The 26,773-nt window shown below is 52.9% G+C and overlaps 1 protein-coding gene across 1 annotated transcript in view; it reads left to right on the top strand.

Moving 5' to 3' along the window:
- Positions 1–225: 225 nt before the first annotated feature.
- Positions 226–26,773, top strand: part of LOC122374757 (tyrosine-protein kinase Dnt-like) — a 39,304-nt gene continuing 12,756 nt past the window's right edge. Inside the window, exons 1-5 of the mRNA XM_043353711.1 lie at positions 226–547; positions 11,784–11,911; positions 18,263–18,747; positions 21,667–22,139; positions 23,472–23,631. Of these exons, the coding sequence (XP_043209646.1) occupies positions 442–547; positions 11,784–11,911; positions 18,263–18,747; positions 21,667–22,139; positions 23,472–23,631 (1,352 nt within the window). The 5' untranslated portion in view covers positions 226–441. The remainder of the gene's footprint in view (positions 548–11,783; positions 11,912–18,262; positions 18,748–21,666; positions 22,140–23,471; positions 23,632–26,773) is intronic.

The raw sequence follows: 26,773 nt of genomic DNA, 5'->3' as shown, positions 1-26,773 counted from the left end.
TGTTTCCCAAAACCAGAATCCATCGAGTTCCCCTTGCGCCGGACACAGTCCCCAGTTTCGTCCAGCCGATGAGCGCGCGGCCCTTCAGTCCCCTTGCACCAGGGGTCCTCTGCCTATGAGCGGCTCCGCTGCCCTCCCCTCTGGATCCTCGGGAGCCGCCGGACCCCGGGAGCCCTCCCGGGGCGCTGGTGGCGCCGGCTGGCGGCGGCGGCGGCGGGTCGCCAGTCGCCGGCTGAGCGGCGGCGCTCGGCGGCGGCGGCGGCGGCAGTCGAGCGCGTGCGGCGGTCGGGGGTGGTACAGTCCGGTGTGCGGTGCCGAGCAGTGACAGACCCACTCTGAGAGCTGCGCTGTGGTAGCGGGGGACGGCCGGTGTCGCGGTGACCAGTGCCGGGTGATGCGCGCAGAGTGACTGGCGGCCGGGCGGTCCCACCAAACCGGAGGATGGCCGGGTGGCTGGCAGTGATCACAGCCCTGTTGGGGCTACTGAGCCCCGCGCGGGCCAGCGTCAACCTGTGGGTCTCGCGCTCGGAAACCCGCGCTCTGCTCGGTGAGTACTGTAGCCAGGGGCGCCTTCCGTGGTCAGTGGGGGCAGGTGCCCGTGTGTCACGTCCGGGGCGCGCCGGAGTTATTTACGCGGCCACGCGGCCCTGTGACATCCCGCAGAGAGTCCCCGTGACATCCCGCAGAGTCCGGCCACTGTTTATTTGGCAGTGCTGTCTTTGGGCCGACCTGACGCTGGGGATGGTCATCCAGAACGACTGCGGTCAAATTTATGGCCATGTTTTGGGCTGGCCGCAAGATACCCTGCTACGTCTTACTTAAACACAACCGCAGCCTCCTGCGCGTAACTTCGTGATGATTGAATACCCTGGTACTAATGACGCCTGTTGGACGGTAAAAATCAAACTACTGATCAGGTATTCAGTGATGTGAAATCATAAATATTGCCCATGTATAAGGTCAGCCAACCACGGAAAAAATCAAATGGAGATGCGGAAACGAAATGCGAAAAATGAAGAAAGTCAGTTTGGCTCGCTGATCTTTGTTTACAACAGCGGCTTATATTTATGTGTGGCTGGCGATTTTTTTTTTTTGGGGGGGGGGGGGGTGAATCGGGCTAATATTAGCCGCAGCCGGCGATTTTTCTGTTGGTGAAACTGAACTCTGATGCGTTTTGAAGAATATTTTCTCTTTTATCCTGAAATGCATTTTTCATCCACATGTCCTTCTCTGCTGTTCGCATTTCATTTACAATTTCACTTGATTAAAAAAAAATCACACAAATTGTCATATGCAATGGTAATAGGTATATGTTTATGGGCAAGAGAGAAATGATCTCATTTAATTATTCATATTTAAGATTATTTCCATCATATTTGTTATTGGTGCGAGCCACTAGAAACAGCTACACATTCATTGGTTGTTTCTGTTACCGCTGTAAACCGCCAAGTACCTAACACGTCCCCATGAGGTCTGTATGAGTTTGTAATTCAAGAGGCTTGGTCGTTCTTCTTATGGTTGCACAATTAACAATTTTTATTTTAGTGCTTTTTGGTTTCTATTTAAGGTATTTTTGGTGTTTAATTTTAGGTATTTTATGGTTTCTTATTTTTATTTTAGGCTGCACATTTTCTTTTTATTTTAGGTGCATACAATTACACATTTAACATTTACCATGTACCACGCCATGACCATAATTGCTCGTTATACCAAACTTGGTAATTTTACGGAGCTCGAGGAAATGAGCCCCGGTACGGGGCTTTTGTAGCTTTACGTGATAACGGTGCACTCTAACTAACTTTTTTGTTTTGTTGTGCAGCAAGGCTTGTGTCGACTGTCGTTTGCCTAGGAATCAGATGCGAAAATTCACATATAATGTTCCACCTCATAGCACAAAGAAAACTGCCGACGGAGACACCTCCCGTTACCGGCTACATTTATGCAGTCTCTGCGAGTCTCACACCTCATTAGGACGTTGAACTAACCCCCGCTTCCCTCAAACCCCTCCCTCTGGATACACCTATCCAGCAGCCGTGACGGCGCGAGCTCACGTTTCCCCAGGCGGTGTGCCGGCCGTCACAGCCGTCACCCTCTCTCTGCCCCGCCCCGTCTGACCCGACCGACTGAGGCGTGCCCCCGGGGCGTCAGCCGAGACGACTGTCAGCCGCCGCCGCGCGCTAGACCGAGCCAGATGGCCCACGACACCCCCGCAGTCCGCCGCGGGGGTCAGCGACAACACGGCTCCCGTTCGGAGGCCGGAGGAGGTGCCAACTCACTGCAGGCCATCCACTGAGGATGTGGACGGGTGGTTGGAAAAGCAGCAGTGGGTGTAGGTAGACGTGTGATTTATCGAGTCCTGTTTCCTGCATCCGATGAAGTCGAGTTAGTTTTTACACGTGTATAAACATTGGTTTTGACGAGTTTGGTCAGTTTGGTTTGGATGGGTTGTGTGGTACGCGATTAGCCCGAAGGATTGCAGTAAATCCCTATTAGAAAGCCTTATACTACACAAACCAGAAGAACAGGAAGGCAAATGTTAAAAGAAGTCATTTTATTTATGTCTGATTGACATGTAGTTATGCTGGAATATGAGATCAATCAACACTGTCAGATATCTTCCAAGATGGTTAACGCCGCCATCAAACGCCTCCAAACAGCTTCATTCGCTGAACTGGAGTCAAAGATATCATCACCACTCCGAGTTGGCGGCGGATATCAGTAAATCTCTCCTACGACCATTATCACCTGTCCAATCAAAACACCTCAGCGGCATCTCGGGCGTCGCTGGGCGCTTCCGCAGGTCGTCATTGCTGCTGGTGGCAGTTCGCAGCCGGAACTGGGCTGTAAACGCAGCCCGGAGGACACCTGTGCCCGGCGCATGTGCACCCCAGCTGGCCACAGGCGCCCCGGCGCCCCGGCGCGTGGCGGCCGACCCGACCCGGCCCGCCCGGCCCGCCTGGCCCGCCTGGCGTCCCCAGCGTCACCCGCTGGTCGGGATTTTCCGCTTCCGGCGGACGTGGTCCGGCGGTTAGGATAATGAGTCCACTCGATGGGTATATTGGGGGAGGGAACCGAGCTGGACCGATCTGGGGAGGGGTAGTCGCGCCATTAATTGGGGATGATTCTGCCATGATGTGCTTCCGAACCTGGAGAGAATGTGATTGTATGCAGCGTGTTGTGAAATCCATGTCAAGTAGCTACTCGGCATGGGACAGTGTCGTGACTGAACAGGCTGTGATATGATCGAACCGGAGGTTTTCGGCTTTTTAGACATAAAAACAACGATGTGATCTTGTCGTACAAGAGACGTGTTCTGAATCTTCTAGTGCATCCTGAATACCGTATGCTTGAGTTGATCGGGAGGCATTCTTGCAGCCGGCCCTTCCGTGAATCTCTTCACCGCAGACTGACTGGCTGGTATGACGATTGAAACCCCTCGAGGATGTGTCGTGCGCCCGTTTACACCGGTGCTGTGGTCATGGTATTGTGCTTTCGCTGTCTCGCTGTGTGCTATCCCAGTAGGTTCTACACGTCGGTTTGCTGTTTTAACACTACGCCAGCACTGCGTTTGCCCTTCGCCACTCTACAGACGGGAGTTCCGTTATCTGGAAACTACTGCACGGCCATGAGTCGGCCGTCGGTCCCATGGCAGAGATTCGCAGGCTGTCGCGCTGACCCACCGGGAGCAGCCATGGAACGGTTGTGCAATGACTTTTTGTCTCTCTATTGGCATTGTAGATTCGTCTCGGATTTGCCCCATTTCCAAGGAAATCTTACTGTTTTGTTTGACGATGGTGTTTTTTTACACCACCGTTTTATTGCACCGTGTGTTGCCTTTCACATCTTACATGCATCTTGGGCTCCTTGGTAAACATTCCCAATGTTACGGGCTCCGGCGCCGTTAATTGAAGGGGGTACTGGCGGTCTGCTGTTACAGTCTGCTCTCATATGCTAAGCTTCATTGTCACAGCATTTGACGCATTTCCTTTCTAACCCGTCAATTCTGGCCCAGTTGGGGCCGCGGGTTTGTGCGGCTGCGGGTTTGTTGGGTCCATCGGCCCCCTGTGGCCACTCGATCCAATCGGCCGCGGTTGGACTGGTGAGCTGTGCCGATGGGCAGTGTCGCTCCACCGCCCGACGCGACCAGCCGTGACCTACAGCCGCCTCAGTGCGCGGGTGGCCACCGTGACGCCAGGTGCGAGCACGACGTCTGGATGTTTTCCAGGCGCGCCTCGGGTAAACGCCGCCGCGCGCCCGCCGCATCCGGAGCCTCTCGATGTAGATTAAAGGTAGACTGCCACCTTTTTTCCACAAAACGGTTTTCACTAGAGCTGAGCCACCTATGTCCCAGACTGAAGTCGGTTTTCCGAAATTCGAACCCGTTTGCGAGAAATCGGAGACCAAAGTTCAGTTTGATGCCATTTTTTTAGTCCAAGAAAACCGACATCTCTACTGTTTATCGATAACTTTGAAACATGAATTTTCTTATCTTTTGGTAAATATATGTCAAAACTTTGATTGTTTCGAGATCAGAGAAGAATTTTGGAGTGTCAAAATAAAAGTTAAACTTATATATTCAGTAGTTCATTTTTTCCAAAAAAGTGTGGGAAATGGGGTTTAACATGGGCCAGACCCATTCCAAATGAGCCATGATTTTTTTAAATGTTTTACGAACTTAAATGCAAAATAAATTAAACATGGCCAATTTCTCATGAAATCATATATTAGTAAATCATAAAATATCTTACTTTTTCAAATAAAATGTAATAATCTTATGACCTTGAAGTCTAGTGATGTGTAAACATTGTCGCTAGACATTAACCGATTGATAATTGTATGAAAATCGACAATTTTTTCGCGATTCACGTGATGATACTTTGTCAGGTGAATTCTAAAATTTTGTTTTGTCCAGGGAATAAATCATAGGCCGATCTGAGAAAACTTTTTGAAGGTGGCAGTCTTCCTTTAAAGGAAAAGTGCCACCTTCGTGAAATATGAAGATATCGTTGCTTTTCATTTTGACATTATTATTTGTCATGTTCTTTTTAAATCTGGTGCCAGAAGTGCATAATTCGCAAAAAAAGTATGTCAAACTATTTAACATATTGGTACTATGTTTGTACTCTCTACCGCACCTTCTGTATGATGTCATAGCGATGACATCACACTCAAGCCAATCAGCCTTCAGAAGACAGTCTCGTCGGCTTGTGTCAGATTAGCTGATTGGTTAAAGCTGAGCTGATTGGAGCTGATTGGTTAAAAACCAAAGCCTCGCCGCGGGTGGCTGTATTACAGGATAAGAACGCATTCCTGGGATAAGGACGCATTCCTGGCATATTTTCTTTTAAAATTGCCGATACCTACAAATGGAGGCCGAAATCGGCCGTAAGGTGAGACACTCTCGGGGTTTTCGGACACGGGCTACAAGATGGCCATCTCAGTTTCAAACCCCATGTTAAAGGTGACCCTTTTCCTTTAATGGGCCGCTTCCGTTCGGCGGGCCGCGCGGTCGATGATACGCCGCTCAGCTGCTCTATCTCGCTGTCCTGGAGTACCTACCCTCCCACTCGCTGCGTCTGCACTGGGCCGCCGCCGGTCCCGGAGAGCCGCGGTCCATGGGCGGCGGGGCTGGCCGCGGCGCGCTGTTTCTCCGAATTGCGCCACGCCTCCCCGAGTGGGCCGCGCCCGCCGCTGATGAATGAGCCGACCTGTTCGCACTCACCGACCCGCAAAGAAATCGCCACCATCGATCACACCGAGGTGGCTGCCACGTTACGCCATTCATCTCGCGAGTGTACAGGTAATTGCCGCCCGGCCGATGCGGACTCACGCGTACACGCGCACCGCGCGCACGTGCGTGGGCCGGCCCGTGCGCGCCGCATGACTGCGACATTGGACACGAGTGGCCGGTGTGACGGCGCCAGTGACCACGCGGCTCGTCTGCGACCGCGGCGCGTGGCGACAATTGCGGGGTCACGCGCCAGTCGACGTCTCGGCCGCGGGTCACCGGCTGCCCGCTGCCCGGTGGGCCGGGCAGGGTCCGCTGCACGCGCGGCCGCAATCTACTCGGCCGCCGATCGGTCCCCGGAGTACGGCCGCGACTGGTCGGCCGGATAGCGGTCCGGTTCGTCAGCGGGCCGGCGGTGGTTTATTTCGCGGAAGATGTCTGGGCGCGTCAGGGGCACGGGCTGGGAGCGTCAGGGGCACCGAATTGCAACGCCAGAGGCACGGGATTGAACAGTCTCACGGCCTGGGAGGATGCGTCTCGGTCTGGGTGGGGTATGTCAGAGCGGGAGAGTTAATATCACGGTAAAGATGGTCATTTGTCTATATATCCAGGGCGGTATCGGGTTATTCGATGGACCGATGCCTGGTCCTACACCCCAGCGTGGCAGGAGCACCGTTCGGTGATCTGCGCGAAGAGGGCTTTTCAGGTGGAGTGGGCCGGCGCCGTCTGGGGCGGCGGTCGTCTCCCAGCCAGAAGCTCCACCCCAAGTTCTCTTTGGAGAGCACGCAACGGTGTGGGTATTGAGGCGGTGCCTTTGCGACCTATAAGGTCTGTTGGGCGTCGTATCACGATCCGCAAAATATAGGCAATGATGTGATGAGGAATCATTATGCAATCTTTAAACCGTCTTCCGTGAATCGATTCGGCGCTGTGGCTTTCGATAATGGTCCAGTCGCCAAATTTGAATATTTGAGCGGGGAGTTGAAAATCAAATTTGCATAGAAAACCGCCTGCCAACGGTGTTATCGGGTTGTTTATCAAACTTCTTTCAGTCTACGACTGTGGCCTCCCGGGTGTTCCCTTTCACATCACGTCGGATGCCGGAAGAAAACTAACTTTTGAATATCTTCTTTTGAATGCATTCCAAACAAAATGAGGGTGTTCGAATTTCCGCTTCGTTGACTGCCCGATAAAAAATCGCTGGCACGGTATGGCCGGTGGCGCAGGGCCATTTATCGCGTTTTCCTGCCGACGTCCGGCGCTGCCTCTGCCGCGCGACGATGGTGGAAATGATTGTGATGACGCCGAAAGCGGCGGAACACATCCATAACGCGGCGTGCCAAAATACGCCGGCGCACTCACGCGTCAGCGCGCTCCACCAGCATCCCCCACGCGCCGATAGAGAGAGAGCGAGAGCCACCGCCATGGCGAGTTTGGGGAGTGCTGCGGTACGGTCACCCTGTGGCGGTGGTCTGCGGTGTGGACGGGAGACCACCGGCGAGCGCTTCAATCCGGCTCTGCGGATCTGTGGTGGGCGCTGTTCTCCCGCTGGGTCTGGCGTAAGAACAAGACGCCCCAGTGACACACTGAAGGCCGCGAATGTATTGCGTCGTCACACAGACAGGCGGGAACAACAGCGTGTTAGCACGGCGTCCCACAGGGTGCACCCTTGTCGCCTGCTTTCTTCATCGTTAGCGGTTCGGCTTGTTTGCCGGGACTTTTGTGTGGCGGCTTACAGTTTGATGGTAGTCGAGGAAACCACCAAACATGGCGCCTTTGACCGCGCAGCATGTCCTTATTGTTCACCCTTCTGCGCCTTCAAATACCAGCGGACCATGCTGAGCAAACATGCAATGTAATTCAATGTAAATGTGCATTTTCAATATTTTCCAAACTGGTTTTCTATTCCACCAAAGTCCTGTGTCTGTCTGAAAAAAATATGTATGTTCTAAGGTTGTTTTGGAAGTGCATGACAATGCCGAGCCCTGATACTTTCAAAATTTTGGTCATTGGCCAATGCAGCCCAGACCTTGGCAGCTCCCCCCCCCCCCCCCCCCCCCCCCGGATGGATGCGGCACACCGCCGGCCCTCAACCGCCCACCCCGCGCCGGCCAGCGGGACACTCGGCGCGGCCGCGGCGCCAGCTATGCAGCGCAAATGGGCCGCCGCCAGCTGCGGCGCGTCGTTACCGCGTCGACGCCGACGCCGCCCCCATCACTCGCCGCACCGAGACGCTTCCGACGCGCCGACGCGCCGATGCCGACGCGGCATGGCACATTTTAACGCCTTCATTCGTCTGCCTCGCTCGCAACGGCAGGAGCGCGGCGGTGAGCGTAGTGGCGGCGCGGCGACAGCAGCGGCGAGGGAAGAACACTCCACTGTTTATGATATTTTCCTGGAGCGCCCGTGCGCCGACTGCCCGCCAGTGTAGTCAGTTGGCCGCGCGGAACAAAGGGGCCGTGTCGTATTGTCACGTGCGTATTTTTAGAGGCGTGACGCTGGCCGGGGCCCACTGCCGGTCGGGTGGCGAGTCCGGCTCGGTTGGTGGCGGTGGGGCTCGTTCCTGGGTCTGAGGCCGTCACTGACTGCATGGCGTTAGTGAGAACAGATAGCGGAACTGATACTCTTGTTAGCGCTGCGGGTCATGAGTTTTGCATGGATTGCCAGGCTTAACCATGGTGTCACTCTAGTCACGCCTGCTTGCCAAAAGCAGCAAATCTTGCCACTCCTTTGAACCTGCACATCACGCCCCTACTTTGTACAAGCAAGTAAATGATAACACCAGCTGGCATGGTTTAGACACGGGTTCTCGGAGCTCCGAATGTCTGAGTTTATACCACACAGTCGTCCTCCAGCAACCAACAATGTTCCAGGTCTCCTTATTTATAAACCAACATCAGCTTACACCTGCTGCAGCCTTTCGTGCACACTGTGACGTGATTGTGTCCCTGGAAGTAGACACAGTAATACGAGACGGCGCCGCCCCGGGCCCTACGACGTCGTCTTCGGCAACAGGTGCCGCCCGACATCGCCCCACGCAGGGCGTACGGAGGCGGGATTGACCCGTTCCTCGTCACGGAACTGACGCGCCGCCGGCGTGTGTCACGTGACGCGATATGGTGTCACGCTATGGGGGAATCTGACACCCCGGCCCACACCCCACACCCCTCTGCTCACGCCATGTAACGATTCAGTGCCATGTCCCAGCGGATGTCTGTCCAGACTCCCTCCCCTAGGTCCGCTCTTCCGCGATTAGGAGGGGAGACGCTCCCCGCTGCGGCGAGGGGCGCTCGAAGGAGCCATGGACAGACACGTGCACTGACCGTCGGCCAGCACGTGCCCACGTGTCAATCAATGTGTGACAAGGGACACGTGACACGGCACACGTGCTCGACGAGGCGGAATGGCTCCCCGAGGTCCAACTGGGCGCCGGCGTTCGCCGCAGAGGGCGGCCGGCGCTGATTACAGTGCCGGACATTCTCCGAGTGATCGCGCGAGACATGAGGTGTATCACACGTCCTCCTTGACCGACAATGTGACCGGAGCTCTGCCTTGTAAGCTGGCTCATGTCCACTGGTTTTACCTCTCTACTTATGTTTGTAGATACGATCTGCAAGACGTTTAAACCAATAAAGTGCATTTACTGCATGTCTTATCCATAAATCACGACAGTCGTGTTCATACACAGGATTTCGTTGCGTTGCAGTCGGGAGGCATTCGGTCGCCAGCGTGTTGTTTCTGCTGGTCTCTCATGACGTCTGTTTTATCGTGTCATGACGGTCATATCTGGCAGACTGGGTGGCGCGTGTAGGGCGGATACCGTTTGTAGCGGGCACTGCACGGAGCGGCGGGCCCTTTAAGTCAGACCGCCCGTTGAGGACACCTTTCCTGTCGCACACCGCTCTGTATCTCGCTAATCCGGCGCCGCACCGGCACCAGCACCCGGAGACCGGGCCGACGCAAGGTCACGGGTGGAGCTGCGGGCCGCCCGCTGCCCGCCGCTGGGTCACCGCGGGACGAGGGTGGCTACGGCGGGGCTGCGCCCAGCCGACGTGCTGTGAAACGTCGTGACACGGTGGGCCGTTTAATGAACGCGCGGTCATTAATTTGGCTCGGGCGGGTCGACGGTCGGCCGGTCGGTGAACAGAGCGCGCCTGTCCGCGCTGTCCGCTCCGTGCGCGATGACAGACGGCCGGGAGGACAGGAGATAGGCGGCCTCTGGCCGGTGTCGCGGGGCGCCGACCCCTCCTCTGATCCAGATGGTTAGACAGCTCAAAGTGGTAGATCAAAACCACCACTGAGACCACCGCCGGCCGGAAGGTGTGGGCATTCGCGTAATAGGGAGCCCGCGACTGGGTCGGAGCATTACAGAACGATCATTCACTCTTGGGTCTTTAACCTCGCCTGATGGATCATTTGGTTCGTCATCGGGCAGATTCCGTTAGCCGCCCACGGGGTGCAAGACTAATCACTGCTCGAGCTAATCCGACATGTGCGGCTTCTGGCCCGGCTTTGGTCTGCACATCTCAATCGCGCGGCGGTTCCTGTCAACCCGCTGAACTCTGCTCGGAAGACGGCCAATGCGGCCGAGCTGCTGGGCCGCTGTCGGAGCACGCTCGCCTGATTGAGCCGCGCAGTGGTGTGTCAGGGGCGCCACCAGTGCCTGCAGCGGTCGGATCAATGTCCCCAGTGGATCACAGCTGTGTTTATGGTGACGACGGACCGGTCCGAGAGGATGTCGCATGAGGCGAGTGGTTTAGTGCCCTTTGTCTGGCAGCAGGGTGGACTATAGCTGGAGCACTGTGTGTGCAACACGTCAGTGGTGCACGCTGCTACATCGTCCGCATGGCAGGCACCAGTCGCTCCTGACGCTAAGAAGCCCGTGATGTATTACCATCCCTTGCAGACCAGTGCCAGTCCCACATCCCTTCCGACCGAGCGGTGTCGAGAGCTGTCCCGTGGCCCTGAACCAATCTCCGTCAGGGGTAGGGGACTGACGCTAAATCCACTCCAGGCCTGCACAAAAAAATGGACACCGGACCCGGCCCCACTGAAGCCCTTCAGCCGTGACCGATTGGCACTGATTGAAATATGTCGGCGAGGTCGCCAGCAGGGTGCCATAAATTTCGGACCTCCATGGGCGACCAATAATCGAGCCATTCCAAACGCCGCACGCCTGCTCCAAATGGCCTGACGCACACATATGTCATAATTATCAAATCACTTATCATCAAAGACGTTCTGGCGGTGGCCGCCCCTGTGGGCTAAATACTCCGGCTATAATTGATTTATTTCGGAGTGTCCCACGCCTCGAGCACGCGCTGGCAGCCCGCCCCTCCGCCCCGCCCCTTCTGCCGCTACCCTCGGCGTTAATAGCCGGCCATAAAGAGCATGCAAATGGCGACAAGCGGTGGCAGTGTGTCGCCGGCAGCTCGGCGCTTTGTCAGGACCCGCGGCCGGCCGGCCGCCGGCTCGCTGGTGAAGCTTCGGGTTGGAGTGGGAGATCGGTGGCGCGGCGCACTGCAATGCGCCGCGGCAGCCGCTAATGAGGCAAATGCGCCGCAATCGGAGCGGAATGGGTATTTTGATGGGGCGGCGTCATCCGCTCTGTGAGGGACCGGGTCGATGCGGTCGATAATGGTCATTACGATCCGTGGGGGCTTCGGATCGAATTGTGGTATTTTTGACGCTACATCGTACCCCCCCCCCCCCCACACACACACACTCAAAACAGCAAAGTTAAATTCGTGGTTCAGGACGGATGTACAGTTTTTTAAAGTTAATGTAAAGGTTATTGTGAGCCTGAACCAAGTGAAAGTTATGGGGTGATTAATCAGCGCTTTTGCCTCCGAGAACGTATGTTTTATTCTTTTTCTGAAATTGTTAACGAACTTCGTGCAATTCCTTTCACAATCATATAAAAACGCAAACAACCCCTCTCTTGGCTTATCCTCGCCGACCAGGGTATGTAATTAGCAGAGATCCAATCAGCGCCGACGCGTTCCGTGCGCCGTGCTCGTTCCGTGTCTCACGGAGCTCCCTCTCTGCCTTTCAGGCCTGGCCACCGAGATTTTCTACGTCCAGGAGGGCGTCATCAACGAGTACGCCATGAACTTCACCGTCATCGTGCCGTCCAACATCTCGGACCTGCACTTCAACTGGGAACGCACCACGCGCAAACCGGTGAGTTCCGCCGGTCTGTTCGGCCGTCTGATCGACAGCGGCGCGCGGCGCGACTGACAGCTGAATTAACCGGAGCCGCCGCCGCTGATTTGTGGCGAGCGGCTGTCGTTATCGCGCCCCGAACACGGCACCGACGTGACCGAATTCGGACGCTCTAAATCGGTCGGTTTTGTCACAACCATGGGCAGTTGACAGCGTAATGGGTTGAATGACGATGGAACAGGGTTCTTGCCGTCTGTTCATAGTAGATAATTGCAGTAGTGCCGCAGCGTGAAATTTATATGTCGGCACTTATGAAGGAAATTATACATAATTCACGCTGCCAGTGAAGCAGACTGGGGCGTTGCTCTGTGCCGATACCAGTGGCAGTGTCGCTTATACCTTACACGCCGCGCGTTCCACCAGTGAATGTTTGGAGAGCGTTCCTGGAAACGCACCACATTAATATGATCGATAATGGCCATTACAGCTATCGTCCCATTGAGTGTGTGTTCCGGGTCAAGGTGATGTGACATGACCCCTGATAGGTGATAGGATAGGACTCTCTTAAGCACTGTATATTTTCTTTTTTGCTTTTGCCGCTGAACAGAAATTCATCGGAAACACAACCGTGTTCTTCTCTACCTCATTTCAAGATAACTTTAATAATGTCTGCCGACGCAACACACAGCTAAAGCTTTATTAAAAATTATGAAAATAGGATCAACCAAAAATCGAGTTCGCTCGTCTGATAGTCAAGTCTTCATTTTAAACTTTTTTGCGGTGGGTAGGTAGGTGCTCCTTGGGCGCTCCCATGTCAACGCAACTACATACTGCATTACGTCAAAGGAACGGTACCTGAGCTCTTCACTCCTCTTTTGTATAATTCGACAAAAATGAAATTTAGTTTCCATTTAGTGCTGTCTTTTAGATAAAGCGACACATTTAGTTGCCTAGTTACTTTACTAGTAATAGCAACCGTTCACGAGTATAGCGGAGCTGTCCCCGGTGGCCACCGTATCGGCTGGCTGTATAAAGGGCCGTCCATCTGGTGTGTGTGACGAGCGGCTGCCGAGGTGTCTCTGACGCTGTGCAGTCGCCCGGCAGAGGTGCCGCACTGCACCCCTGCAGCTGAGTACACACCCTGTCCGCCTCACTGTTGGCTGCGCACACACTCAATTAGTGCCGACAACCCGTATGGAAATTCGGCCCGATTTTAGGACTAAAGTACGTATCGCTAAAGTACGTAGGACAAAAGTACGTATGCAAATGTTCGTACGCAAATATACGTAGGCGATAAAGTTCGTATGCCAAAAGTACGTACGCAAATGTTCGTACGCAAAAGTACGTATGCTAAAGTACGTAGTGTATAAAGTACGTATGCCAAAAGTACGTACGCAAATGTTCGTACGCAAAAGTACGTATGAAAAAGTACGTAGTGCATAAAGTACGTATGCCAAAAGTACGTACGCAAATGTTCGTACGCAAAAGTACGTATGCAAAAGTACGTAGTGTAAAATGTACGTATGCCAAAAGTACGTACGCAAATGTTCGTACGCAAAAGTTCGTATGCAAAAGTACGTAGTGTATAAAGTACCTATGCCAAAAGTACGTACGCAAGTGTTCGTACGCAAAAGTACGTATGCAAAAGTACGTAGTGTATAAAGTACGTATGCCAAAAGTACGTACGCAAATGTTCGTACGCAAAAGTTCGTATGCAAAAGTACGTAGTGTAAAAAGTACGTATGCCAAAAGTACGTACGGTTCGTATGCCAAAGTACGTAGTGTATAAAGTACGTATGTTAGAAGTAGGTAGGGTATAGTCGTGTAAGTTGGGCCACTTTTTCTTTATTGCTGCTCTGTTGCCATACTGCAGGGAACTCATGATAAATTCATATACCAAATAATATAGCTTTGTCCATTTCGCCCATTTACTCATCAATAAATTTTGCTATGCCTTGTAACAAATGCTCATTAAATAAAGAATCAGAAAGGTATTACACATTGATCAACTTAACCCAAGGGTGGGGTACGTACTTAATACCCTACGTACATTTGCTATACGTACTTTTGTCCGTGACGTACTTTTGTCCACACGTAGGGTAGACCGGGGCAAGTCGCCCCGCCGAGGTAAAACGCCTCACCGATGTTTCTCGGAACTGGCAGGGTTCTGGGGAAAGATCCTCTCTTCTGTTAATCTAGTGCAGGGGTCGGCAAATGGTGGGGCATGCCCCCTTTGGCGGTAATGGAGCCCTTTCGGTGGGGGTAATGAGGGATTCTGAGAAAGCCTATCTTTTTAGAGTTTGTAGCTCCAGTGATGGAGCCATCGTGACTGTTGCATCCCAGGGTTCAAAGATTAGCCCAGGCCAAAGGCACAGCACACTATTGATTAGATACCAACTTTCACGTATGTACCTGCTCGCCTCACCATCTCACCCCTCCGTACAGTCGTTCAAAAGCAGTTGCAACTTTTAACCGTCGCCCGTCTGTTGGCGTTTCAACAGCCGCTAACGTAAGGGGGAGGAGTCGATCGGACCCCCGCGGCCTCTCGGACTCTGATATGGAGCTGTGCATAAAAAAGACGAGCGTGCTACCCGTGACCATAGGAAGCCGCTGCTGCCCATTTTTAAGGTCCTTGGTCATTCCGTCTCATTCAAGAGGGCAATGATAAGTGTCGAGAAAATCGGGACCCGCTATAACTTCTTGAAGTGAGATTTTATGGCTCAAGATGATCTCCATAAAAAGCTCATAGGCCAACGGTCATTATGGGTCCAGAGGCCAGTTTTACCAACAGAAAAATAGCCGCCTGCCGGAATTTTTGCCTAAAGATCGTTTCACATATGGAGCGTAAACGGTAAAGCCCTATCCGCTTACGAGCCCATCGCGTTTACGCTCCGTATGTGAAGCGGTCTTGAGGCAAAAATTCCGGCAGGCGGTTATTTTTCTGTTGGTAAAACTGGTCTCAGGTCATGATATTTTCCGGGCTGGTGAAAAAAAAAATGATGGGCTCGAGGGTACAATTTGGTCGTGATCCAATGCCTTTTACGTGAGCTTTTAACGAAAAACCACCCGCCGCCCTTATACGTACAAGAGTTAAATGGGATATAGCATAGGCGGCGGAACGGGGAGGGCACCGGGGCACCGTGCACCCTTTGATTTTTGCATTTTAACATTAGCCCTATGGGCGTTGCATGAAAAGAATGGGACCAAAAGTCGGCAGTGCTCCCCCCTCCCCCTTAATTGAAGGTGTTCCGCCGCTACTGGGATATAGGCATTAAATGTTTTGTGGAGGAAGTGTCATGTTTTAAATTTGATGCATTGGAAATGCACAAATACCCAAAGAGTTCCAGGACGGTATGGAATTTCAGTAAACATAGTTGTGTCAGCAATGGGGTCTGGTAGGTGGGGGCAATAGCCCTGCCTGGCGCCCAAAAAGGGGGCACGACCCCGAATGACCTGCCGACCACTGATCTAGTGTATGGGGCTTCTTGCCTCAGGCCGTGGGGTGTTTTGCCCTGGGGTTGGGGAAAATGCCCCATTTGCAGTTGCTTCACAAAGCACTTCCTAGCTGGGAGTCCGATCATAAGTGAATGAATTTGAGGGGTGAAATTTAAAGTAAAATGTCCAAAGAACACATTGAGCACAAATGTGGCCTTCCAGGTGATGTGAGACAAAAGTAGGTACCCATTTAGCAAAATAAATTATCTGTGGCGTCTTGCCCAAGGCTACCCTACTTTATACCCTACGTACAGCCCTCTGCAGACTGCGTGGTAGGTATTCTTTTTTCGACAAAACCGAGAATAACTCAAAGACTAAGTTATCGGTCGGTCGGATCTCATTGCATAAAGATGCGCCATGCTCCACTCCTTCGATTGGTTCTATCACTGAACGAATTATACAACTAGTGTAGCAACAAAATACAAAAGTTTGTTTTGGGGGCAGATATAAACTTTCTTGTATTGTTGTCAAACTAACTGGAAAATGTATACCAAAATAAGCCAAATCTAAGGTGCGGAGTCTCGCACGTCTTGCTGTTACGTTTTCCAAGTGGCCAATAGCATAGTATTCGCGTTATTCCCGGTTTTGTCGAAAAAAGAATACCTACCACGCAGTTTGCAGAGGGCTGTACATTTGCTATGCGTAGGCTTTTGTACGTGACGTACTTTTGTCCATACGTACTTTATACCCTACGTACTTCTGCGATACGTACTTTTGTCCGTGACGTACTTTTGTCCATACGTACTTTTTACCCTACGTACATTAGCTATACGTACTTTTGTCCGTGACGTACTTTTGTCCATACGTACTTTATACCCTACGTACTTTTGCGATACGTACTTTTGTCCCTGACGTACTTTTGTCCATACGTACTTTATACCCTACGTACTTTTGCGATACGTACTATTGTCCCTGACGTATTTTTGTCCATACGTACTTTATACTGTACGTACTTCTGCGATACGTACTTTTGTCCTTGACGTACTTTTGTCCATACGTACTTTATATTGTACGTATTTCTGCGATACGTACTTTTGTCCCTGACGTACTTTTGTCCATACGTACTTTATACTGTACGTACTTTTGCGATACGTACTTTAATCCTACGTACTTTTGCTTACGTACTTTTGTCCTACGTACTTTAGCGATACGTACTTTTGTCCGTAACCCATTCGGCCCGACCGCCGCGGGGAGGTCGCTTTATAGCGAGACGCAGCGGTGACATTGTGCTGCCAGCCTACCTGTCATCGCCAGCCTCGATTGTAGATTCTGAGAATTTGGGAGAGGACTCAGCACAAGATTAGCCGAACATCATCTTACCATAGACGAACGCCTGCTTTGGGACTTTGGCTTACCCGATTTGAATAATCGTATGGCCTCAGGGAAGGCTGAAACGCAAATGCATTTTAAATAGCATCACTCTGCAATTTCTCATCAGCTTTAGAATTCTTCAGAGCCAGACTTCTTATTTACGATGCAGTTCAATTCACAACGCGCGTCTCAGCCCTAACACACCACATCAGATCAGAGCCAGAAATTAAAGTATCTTGAATCAGCCGAATGTAGCCGATTGACCCCATTTACGTCATTCGGCTGCGTCGGCGATTGGCCCGATATAAGACCGGAACCTAACTCAATCGCAGCGCGCGGACGCCGGCGAAAATGACGCGTTTCCTTTTCGATCCGCGCCGGCATTGCCGCACTGAAGGCGGCGTCATTATTGGAACGGGCCGGGGAGCCGATTCCGCTCTGTTAAATCGCCCTGAAATCGCCTTTGTCTCGGCTGAAAATTGGGTCCCGTATCGTTTGTTCGTGTGACAGGGGCGACATGTCGATTTGAACACGGTGTTTCAGCTGCCGTGACATGGCTGGGAGTCGCATTTAAAATCTACACGCATCTCAAACCGAAAACGTTCAGTTTGAGATTGGGCAATCCACCTCGCCATTAGCAGCTGCAGATTGGTGGTAATTTACAAGTCGATGTCAACCTACATCTAGCTAGGGCTGGTGGTGCAAGCAAGCAAGCCCGGGCCGTCCTATGTAGAGGTCTATGATACAAACAAACGAAAAACTTGCAAACAAAACGAGTGGCGTTTGTTGGTTTGAAACGAATATCAACGTCGAAGCCGTTAGCATGATTATTGTTCATCGATTCACGTCACTTTAGATTTATTGCGATGTGATTTGATAGTGCCTATTTAGTGTCCTGCCATTGCTCCTGCACCAAATTTTCGCGCGTCCTTTCCTGTCCTATACCCGTCACAGCCGCACCCACGGTGCGTCCGCGGCCGTCGATCGGGGCAGATGGTCTCGGCGGCGACCCCACCGATCACCGCAGGGGGCCAGATGACGTCGATACACCCCGATGGCGTGAGGCTCCCCGGCGGCGCTCCCGCAGAGTGGCGCCTCTTAAACGGGTTAACTCGTGATGGATGCTAGAGGACCCCTCCGACGCCCCGTTCACGCCCCCGTGATCGGCTCTGTTTTGCTCATTCATCCAATGATCGAGAGATGAGAGAATAACGAGCCGCTTTTTATCCCCGAACGATTCATCGCTTCCTTCAAACTAGCATATTGAATCCTCACCTTTTTTGAAGGAGATCTCTTGATATTGGATGAATGATGACTGAAGACGCTGAAAGAATAAGGAGGCGCAGCCTTTGCCATGTTTTTAATTATCGATAACTAAACCTCATTTAGCAGACATCAACTGAACCAATTTTTGAATATTCCTGGATGTAAGAGTTGCAAGAAATTAATCATAAACTCGATGCACGTTGCTGGCCCACGACAGTCCCCAAAAGCTGTTTGTTTTCCCAGCTTTGCACACCCCCACAGCTCCCGTCTCTGATGCCCGTGTTTCCTGCCCGTCAGGTGGAGTACAACATCTCTCTGGAGGTGGCGGATCCGTCGGTGCTGGACCGCCCCACGCTCAACATCCGCTCTAGCGGCACGGTGCCGCAGGACCACGAGGTGTTCACGGTGCACCTGCCGTGCCGGCCGGGCGTCACGGCCGAGACGGACGTGCGCCTGCACATCCACCTGCTGCTACCGCGCCAGCCGCCGCTGCGCCGCAGGAAGACCAACACGCTGCTCACCTTCCGGCGGACGCGCGTCTGCCGCAGCGAGACCACGCCGCCGGCCGAGCCGCCCGACCAGCGGCGCACAGAGCTGATGCTCGAGGACGCGGCCGGGCCGACGCGGCTCGGCGACCCGCCGCCAGACGAGGACGCCGCCTCGTCCGGCGTGCTCTACATGGCCATCGGCTGCTCCTGCGGCGTGGTGCTCGTCATCATGATCATTCTGGCGGTGGTGCTCTCCAGGAACAGCGCCGCCAAGCGACGGAAGCGCGCACTGAGGTGAGACTCGCCCGGGGAGCGGAGGCACAGGACTGTCCTCAAGGACAGGCGCGTAACCACGAGTCTGAAGTTACTGGGGACCATATGAAGGGCGCGAATACCAAATATCATATTTCAAGATCAGCCTCCGCCCGAGTGCAGGGAGGGAAGAGGACGGGGGCGTTTTTGGCCACTTCTGCCAGTTGTTTTTGTTGCGCGTGTAGGGAAAACCGCGGCGCGCACCGCCGCGAAACTTGGTATAGCTTATGATATCTCAACTTTGCATCGTGTGTGAAAATTTTGACCCCAGGTCACCTAAGTTCAGGTCACCACTCACCAGGTCAGTAAAGTAACCATGCCTCTAAAAAAATGTGGCTCTGTTATTCCTTTCGGATAACTGATTGGACTAAATTTACTAAAATAATTTTTAAAAAATCATACAGTTTACATCCCAGAAGTTTTAAACTCGAGCTTTTGCATGAGGAAATCAGTATTAACAATTTTTATATCTCAAAGTTTTCACATCGGTGACCTAATGTCAGGTCATTTTTACGACCTCTTCATTATAGGCAAGTCATTGGGAGAAAATTGAAATGCTCTTCTTTCATTCGACGCGTCTCGACGAGACAACCGCGATGCCGGTAACGTCAGCGTCATACAAGTTTTGAGTCCAAAGTTATGATACAAAAAGCTTGTCCGCAAAAACGCCAGCCTGGAAGATAAACCATTGACCTTAGGTCAAATCTGAGAACATTACCTACTCAGAAAGACCTTTGAAAGAGCTATCGAATGCGCTTTCCTGCAGCACTGCAGCTCTATTGGTTTCTGACTTACGTGCTGTTTTGTGAAAAGTTGTCAAAATTAGGAACAAAAGTTCGTGAAAATTTCACATTTGATGACCACCAGTGACCTCACTGATGACCTGATAAAAATGATATAGGTAATTTTGAAAGATACTGTAGCAAGCTATCTGTTGCTTTTTACCGCATCTTTCTAGCTTGCTTACTTACCGAGATAATCTGGTGTGGCCAAAAAGCCTCCCCCCACCATGGCGAAGTTGGCTGAGAGACCCACCCGGGCGCTGGCTAAACAAAACATCCATGGATGTTTTGTTTTGTTAACGGAAGACAAAACTATAGATAGTTTTGTCTCCCGTTGACTACAGATTACTCTTCACGTTGATTTAGAGACAATATTTCGCTAATCAAGCAAATTGAGGAGGTCGTCGGTTTTACTGGGGACGGTCCCCAGTAACCCAAAAGTTACTGGGGACCGGTCCCCAGTGTCCCCAGTGGTGGTTACGCGCCTGCTCAAGGACTGTCCATTGTCCGGTCGTGTCGAGATCGGTGCCACCGTGTCGCGCAGAGATCTCTTATGCGCTGTCAAATTAAACTAGAAAGACAGCGCGCGGTGACGGACCGCCGAGATTTCTGGACCAGATCCTCGTTGCGATAGCGGAGGCTGCTTCCTTTCTTGTCGACGGGCCAAAACGGGACGCGCCGCTCAGATAAGACATCCCCGGCGCGTTAGTGTCCGGCGCGACATAATCGGCGCACCATCAGTGGCGCGGTGCGCGGCTGCGCTCATGACCCAGTGCGTCGGCCGCCACCTCCGCGGCCCCATCGGGAGCGGGATCAGCGGCGGTGGTTCTTTGAAGGGTACCGGCGCGGAGAGGAGGCGGGGTCTTTCGTCACCCTCCCCTCTTTTCGTTCTCCCCAGTCTCTCGTGTCTTATACCTCCTCGCACGCCCGCCTTTCCTGTCGTCTCACCTCATTGTGGGTCGTGAAGGGGAGATGGGGCGAGGGTCAGAACGAGCAGCCTTCGACGGACTGGGTTTATTTTCGGAGATACGGTGGTGTATTGATGACGAGGGAGACTGATGAAAGACCTCTCTTATTACACTTGAGGCGTTGAACGCTAATTTACGAGTTTTCGCGGGGTCGGAGGCGAAGATTCATTCAGTTCTCGTTCTGGAAGGACCGCTCATAACTGAAAGTGCCAGACTAGGATAGTGGGCTGCAGTGTGAGGAACGGCTAGCATCAAGCATGTGGAGGGAATATGGCATGAAAGAAAGACGCCGCTATATGACTGGGTCCACCTATGGGTGTGCTCATCACTTCCAGAATTATCCAGTTTTTTTTTGCGTTGTTTAACTGCCACTAATAGTTATTGAAATATCTACTTCTTGTATTGGTCTTTTAGGGGCCGTAACTGATTTGGAAGTTATTTGTAAATCACTCCGAGAGCAGGGACACAACGATGTGCTAGAAGGTCAAGGAGCAATCTCTTCTGCTTAACTGCTAGCCGCCATTTTCTCCTCTCGTTGCCCGTCGCCAGCCATTACTTATGCAAATTAAAAGCCTAATTCAGGAATATCGAAGTTCTAAGCGTGCTACCTTAGTACCTTGCTCTTGTTCGATAAGATAATATATGGATGTCTAGCCCGTTCATGGAAAATGACTTCTTGAAGGCTTCTTGGCGGCTTTTATGATTCATAAAGCGCAGCAGCCCGCGACGTTATTGGTCTCGCCTGATGGGTTTAGTATTCATTCAGGACGTATTAACAGGTCTTTAAAAGCGGCACCGAGGGACACTTATGTGACGTCATGCGTGTCATAACGGCGCCGCGGTGGCCACGATCTCCGTACGATCTGACTGACACGGAATTTTACCGCCCTCCTTAACCTAAAAACGTCACTTGGTATTCCAAACTACAAGCGACAGAGCCTGACGTTATCTCATTGAACGCTTCGATTCAGTTGTCACCGGCCATAGCGTCGTGACTGGTGGCCAGTGTGAAACGGCTTTTGAATGTGAACATTGGCGATAAACGTGCCCTGCAGTTCAAAACGAGTGTCGACACACCCTTTCCCATGTGTCGGTTACCAGGCGGCCTTTCAGCGCCCAATCACTGACCTAAACTATCTCCCTGTCGGCAGCGACACTTCTGGCGACTACGACACGACCCACCACTACATGCAAGTACCGACGCCGTCGTACTCGTGCCACTCGATCCGGTCGACCCACCACTACGCGTCGCTGCGCCCGCTGCCCACCTGTCCGTCGTACAGCAGCCAGAAGACGGTGACCACCCCGCTGGGCCCGGCCGTGGGCCAGACGCACAGCCTGGGCTCGCACGGCGGCGCGGCCACCTTTGGCCAGTCGCTGAGCCACAGCGTGAGCCAGGGACTGAGCCACAGCTCGGCCAGCTCCGGCCAGCCGAGCTCCAGCCACGGCTCCGGGCAGCGGGTGCGCGACGTCGGCGAGCGCGTCTCCGAGCTGATGGTGGACCGGCGCCGCGTGGAGATCGAGACCGTGCTGAAGGAGGGCAACTTCGGCAGGATCGCCACCGGCTGGATGGCCGACACGGAACGCGGCGAGAAGGAGCGGCTCATCGTCAAATACGCCTCCGGTGAGTGCGCAGCTGCGGGACCCGGGGCACCGCCAACACCTGGAGTTGGTATGATTAGCAGACGTTTTCACATGATAGGAAATGTGCTTGATCAGGATGTCCGGTGAATGATGCATCCCTCAAAATGTTTGTTCTGGAGTGGAATCTGATTCACAGAATGTTAGCAATAACCATGCGATGCAGTACCGTAATCAATTTGGAGTTGGGTGTGTCGGTGCGACTTACGACAGGTATGTCGGATGATGGTTAGCGCGGGCAGATCAATGAGCCTGTCAGCAAATGGGTGCGGACGTTTAAACGTCCACCTACGTTATGAATCCATCTCGCGCGGACGAGCACGCGCCCATCAAAACTGACATTCCATTTCACTCCATATAACTAGCATATCAGCCTTCCAAAGCGATTATACAACTCGCATGCCTGCTGTCAAACCTCGCCGCGTTTGTGGGCTCAGCCGGACGATAGTTGTCCCTCCCGAACCGTCAGCCAGCCGGGTTCGAGTGGGGTCCTATGGATCGTTCAATCATCCAAACGTCAGTTCCAGTGCAGCAGCCCACGTGAAACACATCTCAGCCGTCTGGCGCCCGCTAGCAAACAGATTACGCATGAATCATGGCTGATTTATTTATGTTAATTGGGATGCCTGGCCCGAGCCGGTCGCTGATCGCATGGGTTTAATAGTCAGTTATGGCTGCTACACAATACTAATAAAGCTAATGCACCGACGGAGTGTGAGTGGCGTTGTTAATATGATTGGCCACAAAGCTGGCGGGATGAGTCATATCCTAATACGCTTGTGATTAAATTGGCGTACCCATAGATTATCGAGTACCCGCAGTTCAGCACCAAGTGGACTCACTTCACTAACGAGCTCACCTTTGTTGTTCCATTACAATGCAGGCTGAGTCGGGAGGCTATTCCAGTAACCGGCGGCGCTGATCTTTGATCATTGCCGTGCAATTCGGCGGCCGTCCCACGCCCGTCCATCACGCTCCGCATGCTGCTGCGGACGCAGTGTGCGCTGCATAGACGCCTCTCGGCCCTGTCAGACGAGGGTAACCCGAGACGAACGCACCCTCCTCGTGTCGGACAGGCCCTGGGCGCGGCCGAATGCACTCCCAGCTCCTTTTACTGATCCCGGATGGGTCGGACAAATTGTGCGCTTCGTCATCTCATTCTCCTCGCATGCCTCTCCCCGAAATTATCTGCGACATTCGATGGAGAGCCGAAAACCCGACGGCTAGACGAGTCTCTGCCAGCCGATGTCTGTTGACCGGACGAGGCAGGCAAACAGCGGGATCCGTGATTTGACGCTGGACCACCCCGTTTCAGATCGAGCCTCGCCGGCTCAGGTGTCCCTGCTGCTGCAGGAAGGCCTCGTGTTCTACGGACTGCGGCACAAGAACCTGCAGTCCGTGCTCGGCGTGGCCGTCGAAGAGAGAGCGCCTCCACTGGTGCTGTATCCCTATGTCAAGCACTGGAACCTCAAACAGTGAGTGGGGCCGGCTTACGGTCTGGCGGCGGGTGTCGGGAGGGTTGACGAGGCGCGATGCCATCAAGATAATGTCGGGCGCGGGTGATGAGGCGGGGTGAAAGGACGTCTGCGGTCTGTTCCACCGCCACTCGATCAACGTCTGAATATCACAACCTTCAAGCGAGGCGCAGGGCCTCGCTTTTTGCAATATAGTCTTATAAATAGTACATTTAGAGACTCTCGAAGAGATAATGCTCGAGCTGTCATGCCTAAGCGCATGGAGGATGCGCAAAAGACATTTGCCGACGATGCCCTATTTTGCTGAAGGCTGCCTGAATAAAACACCGCACCAGACAGGGCAGCTGCCCGATACCGTTCCTACTCAAACCGCCGGCGCTCGGTTAGCGGTCTCTGAATGTCATCGAACTGAATCGCACCGCAATCAAATTTCCTACATTGTATCATTTCCGCATCGGTGCTGTCAGCTATTTCATCGACCGCGTCGCGGTTACCGGTGGCCATCCAATAAAACTGACCGCACTGAGAACCGTTCACCAGTGTCCGCGTTTCACCCGGCCATGTCCACGGCGCTGGGTGGCCTCTCAGCAACTTTTCACCGTCGTACGTCTCCCTAATCTGACAACTTAATAGCGGCATCTCGTCAACTTGGTCGTGGACGTCTGGCTTAACTTCACCGCACGAGCGCGCATAATTTCTTTAGCAGCATGACGCCAGAGCTCGTGTTTCCTTCGAGCGTGTTCCGGCACTCCGCTGGAGAATTACACTGTCCGATGGAGGCCGTGTTTCAAAAGTGATAAAAGGGAGGCATCCAGCTCCAGACCCGTTTGGCGCCTGAGTTTGCTCTCCAGTGGGCCTATCACTCCCTAGAGAGTCACTTCTGATGGCCGCTACGAGTTACAATGCCGTCCGGGGATCGTATCGCTAGCTCGCCGCCGAGCCGCAATGGCCCTGCTAATGGCTGATGAAGCGTAATGATGACAGGAAGGCTAATGATAACGGCCAACTCTGGGTAGCTAATGTGCTGCGTGTATAACGATGCCAGGCCGGCCAGCGCTTTGGCATTGATGTGTTGACCATGTTGGTTGCACTGCCGGTGGAGCTTTGATTCACAGCCTTGGTTTCAGCTGTCGTAGCACATGTATAGGGCTAAAGGATAGGTATGCCAGGTCAATCGGAAAGAGAACAAGGGGCGACTGGTCACTGGCCCTTGACCCAGCGGCCCAGAGCGCTGTGGACCGGGGAGGCTGCAGAACTGCAACGTGAGGAGTGCTGAGAACAGCTGAACTCGGCTTGGCGAACAGATAGCGGCCGTACGAACATCTTCCCGGGAGAATAACAGCTGACTCAGCTGGCTGGGTCGGGCGATGGATGACTGATGACTCTGAGTCGGTCGGACGACCTCAGAGCCGCGATGTCAGGGTCCGAAATGGCCACTGTTCAGAAACAGACGGTTGTTGATCGACCTCTATTGGGGAATCGATTGGCAGGGTTGAGCGATGCGGAGAGCCAGCGTCTTATGGACCCTCAAATAGATTTGATCTATAAGTAGTACGAGTAAACTGAAGAAGACTTTGGCACCGAATCATTCTATACTTTTGATGCTCGGTATTTGATTGTACCGACACTGACCAAATGTAAAACGTATTTACTGCCGTGGTGCAGATTCCATGGCATGGTCATTTTCCGTTAAACTCTAATTCGCTTCAGCTTTAATTAACACGCTCAGCCTGGCCACCAAATAATAAGGCGATTTACAGTTTCGTTACCAGCATTCTTGTGAGAACTACGCTATGAAGCTTTTCACGTACGACAACATTTCTCACGTGATCCATCCGATTTCAGTTAGCCAGCTACATGGCAAATAACAGAAGTGCCTGGGACAGGTCTGTGGTCATGAGATCTGTGTAATGACCTCTACTGGCCCTCAGATCCTGGCAACTCGTTTCATTCCTTATCCAACGTATCAATGCAGTATGCCGCATTCCTGACACGATTGGTCCACTCCTGTTCTTGGTCTAACAAGCTTCGAAGACTGACAGCCACGGCAGCATCTAGATTCAGAGCTGATCACAGTTGTACACCGCTCCCCTACGAAACCGCAGTGGCACATCTGGACGCGGCCATTGTCACCTGAAGCCTGTCACGGTGGTCTGTCTGATGCATCAGCTCATATCACTGTGCACGGCTGTTCGCCGAACCTGTCAGCGATAGCGCCGTGCACTGCACTGGGAAAACAGCCTTACCGAGGCCCCAGCGTCTGCTCATGACCATGCAGTGCCAGCACATGCCCCCTGTCTCAAGTCTGACGAACAGGGCCCGCCGTCTGCCCCTGGCCCTGCAGTGGCCGCTCGGCCCCTCGCCGCAGGTCTGACGGCGGACACTCTGCAAACATTACCATGCCTGGGCACGGCTCGCTGGGTGCCATGGCCGCTGGCATCGGGCCGGCTGCTTTCAGTCATAACATGTGAACGGTAGTTCAGAGCGGGCCGGCTGACACCCTGAGGTTGTTTTACAGATCTATCTGGGGCTTCGTGGACTCTGTATTTGCAATCATGAAGTTCTAAGATCACGCTCTCGCCTGTAAAATTATGAAACAGCATGTTTTTGGTTTCTTTGAAAGGTGGTCAGAAAATCGAATGCAAAACATGTGCCTTCGGGAAATCGAATAAAACATGTGCTTTGAAACTATGTGCTAACAGGAAATGGTTAAACGTGCATTGCACGACCATTTTATCAGTTCGTGACCTAACGGGCAACGTGACACAAGCACCATGCCATTTATTTGCATGAGACTTTCGGCCGTCTATTTAATACCTGAACACATAATTATGAAGCGAAATAGATTGCATATGGTGGCAGAATGGCCAGTATGACGGATGGCCTTGTCCAGAAGTGCAGTATGTATGCGCCAGCTCGCTAGACCAGAGCCAGCTCATTATTTCTTGTCGAGACTGAGGCTCGCCAGCCGAGCCATTCTGCGGCCGGACTTTATCCGAGCGCGCTATTCGGCGTAATAAACGGTCATGAGTCAGCGCGGCGCGCCACCCGCGCGGCGCGCTGCATGGCCCATCCGCCCGGTGCACTGCATGGCCCATCCGTCGGGCGCACTGCATGGCCCATCCGTCCGGCGCACTGCATG

Source organism: Amphibalanus amphitrite, unplaced genomic scaffold, assembly GCF_019059575.1.
Source record: "Amphibalanus amphitrite isolate SeventyFive unplaced genomic scaffold, NRLGWU_Aamphi_draft 000040F_arrow, whole genome shotgun sequence".
Taxonomy (NCBI): Eukaryota; Metazoa; Arthropoda; class Thecostraca; order Balanomorpha; family Balanidae; genus Amphibalanus; species Amphibalanus amphitrite.
Note: the sequence above shows the minus strand (reverse complement) of the source record. Positions and strands in the feature narration are given on the sequence as shown.